General features: G+C 56.0%; 1 protein-coding gene across 6 annotated transcripts; it reads right to left on the bottom strand.

Annotated features, from left to right (window-relative positions):
• Positions 1-915: 915 nt before the first annotated feature.
• On the bottom strand, positions 916-1,725 carry LOC104460856 (polyubiquitin-B). Of its 6 annotated transcripts, none has more exons than XM_010086632.1 (2): positions 1,354-1,691; positions 916-1,270 (listed from the first exon to the last, which is right to left on the bottom strand). In XM_010086632.1, exons 1-2 carry the CDS (start codon positions 1,682-1,684, stop codon positions 1,176-1,178), a joined length of 426 nt encoding a protein of 141 aa, XP_010084934.1. In that variant the 5' UTR covers positions 1,685-1,691; the 3' UTR covers positions 916-1,175. The 6 variants fall into 6 exon arrangements, with proteins under 6 accessions (XP_010084934.1, XP_010084929.1, XP_010084932.1 ...); XM_010086630.1 differs by having other exon boundaries at positions 922-1,179; positions 1,231-1,725; XM_010086629.1 differs by having other exon boundaries at positions 922-1,125; positions 1,171-1,725.
• Positions 1,726-1,839: the final 114 nt, after the last annotated feature.

The following is a 1,839-nucleotide window of genomic DNA, read 5'->3' on the forward strand; positions in this document are numbered from 1 at the left end:
AGACCCACTGCCAGCCAAGGCCGAGCCCGTCAGCAACAGTGGTAGCACCTCCGTGATAACGCACGTAAGAAAGGGAAAAACCTGCTGCAGTAACAGCAGTGGAGAGAGGATCAAAATGCAAGACAAGCAACTGTGCAGACAGCGAGGTCAGTGAAGGAGGTGCACCAGGCACTGGAACATATTTCCCTGCAGTCCCTGGGGAGGCTGGCATTGTCCCTGCAGCCAAGGAGGGTCACGGGGGAGCAGACCCGCCTGCAGTCCAAGGAGCACCCAGCAGCAGAGCAGGCGGACACCCGAAGGAGGCTATGACCCCATGGGAAGCCCACACTGGAGCAAGCTCCCAACAGGAATCTGGAGAGAGGAGCCCACCCTGGAGCAGGTTTCCTGGCAGGACTTGTGACCCCGCAGGGGACCCGTGCTGGAGCAGCCTGCTTCTGAGGGACTGCACCCCACCGGACCACAGCCCCTGGGAGGGACCCCAGGCTGGAACAGGGGAAGTGTCAGGAACCCCCCCCTAAGGAGGAAGGAGCAGCAGAAACATGTCATGAATTGATCATAACCCCATTCCCAGTGCTCCCGGGGAGCTGGAGGTAGAGAAAAACCAGTAGTTAAGTTAAACCTGGGAAGAAGTGAGGGGTGGGGGTGTTTTAAAATTTGGTTTTATTGCTCATTACCCTTCTCTGATTTGATTGGTGTTAAATTAATTTTTCCCCAAGTCTGTTTTGCCCATGACAGTAATCACCAAATGATCTCCCCATCCTGGTCTTCGCTCACAAGCGTTTTGTTTTCTCTCCCCTGTTCACCAGCTGAAGAGGGGAGTGACAGCCCAGCTTTGGTGGGCACCCAGCATCCAGGCAGGGTCAACCCCCCCACAAGTTGGTATAAATGGTTGTTCACACAACTTGCGACACAAAATTTTGTGGATGCAACAGCTTTATTGGAATGAACAAGTGCAGAGAAACTTTCACTTGGAAGCAAACAACAACTGGCCAGTTCAGTTACCACCCCTCAGGCGCAGCACTAAGTGGAGGGTGGACTCCTTCTGGATGTTGTAGTCAGACAGGGTGCGCCCATCTTCCAGCTGCTTGCCAGCGAAGATGAGCCTCTGCTGATCTGGAGGAATGCCTTCCTTGTCCTGGATCTTAGCCTTGACATTCTCAATGGTGTCACTGGGCTCAACTTCCAGGGTGATTGTCTTGCCGGTCAGGGTCTTCACAAAGATCTGCATGCCCCCTCTGAGACGCAGCACCAAGTGCAGGGTGGATTCCTTCTGGATGTTGTAGTCAGACAAGGTGCGCCCGTCTTCCAGCTGCTTGCCAGCAAAGATCAGCCTCTGCTGGTCAGGGGGAATGCCTTCCTTGTCCTGGATCTTGGCCTTGACGTTCTCAATGGTGTCACTGGGCTCCACCTCCAGGGTGATGGTCTTGCCAGTTAGGGTCTTCACAAAGATCTGCATGCCCCCTCTGAGACGCAGCACCAAGTGCAGGGTGGATTCCTTCTGGATGTTGTAGTCAGACAGGGTGCGCCCATCTTCCAGCTGCTTGCCAGCGAAGATGAGCCTCTGCTGATCTGGAGGAATGCCTTCCTTGTCCTGGATCTTAGCCTTGACATTCTCAATGGTGTCACTGGGCTCCACCTCCAGGGTGATGGTCTTGCCAGTCAGGGTCTTCACGAAGATCTGCATTTTGCTCTGGAAGAAGGAAAACCACCGCAGTCACTTTTCCCCGTCGCTCCCCCGGGAGGCCGCAGCCAGGCCCAGCAGCGCACCGCGGGGCTGCGTGCCGAGTGACGTCACAGCGGATGTACCGCCCACGGCCCGAGGGGCGGGGCCACCCCCCC

The sequence above is a fragment of the Pterocles gutturalis genome, unplaced genomic scaffold (assembly GCF_000699245.1).
Source record: "Pterocles gutturalis isolate BGI_N339 unplaced genomic scaffold, ASM69924v1 scaffold14026, whole genome shotgun sequence".
NCBI classification, from domain to species: Eukaryota; Metazoa; Chordata; class Aves; order Pterocliformes; family Pteroclidae; genus Pterocles; species Pterocles gutturalis.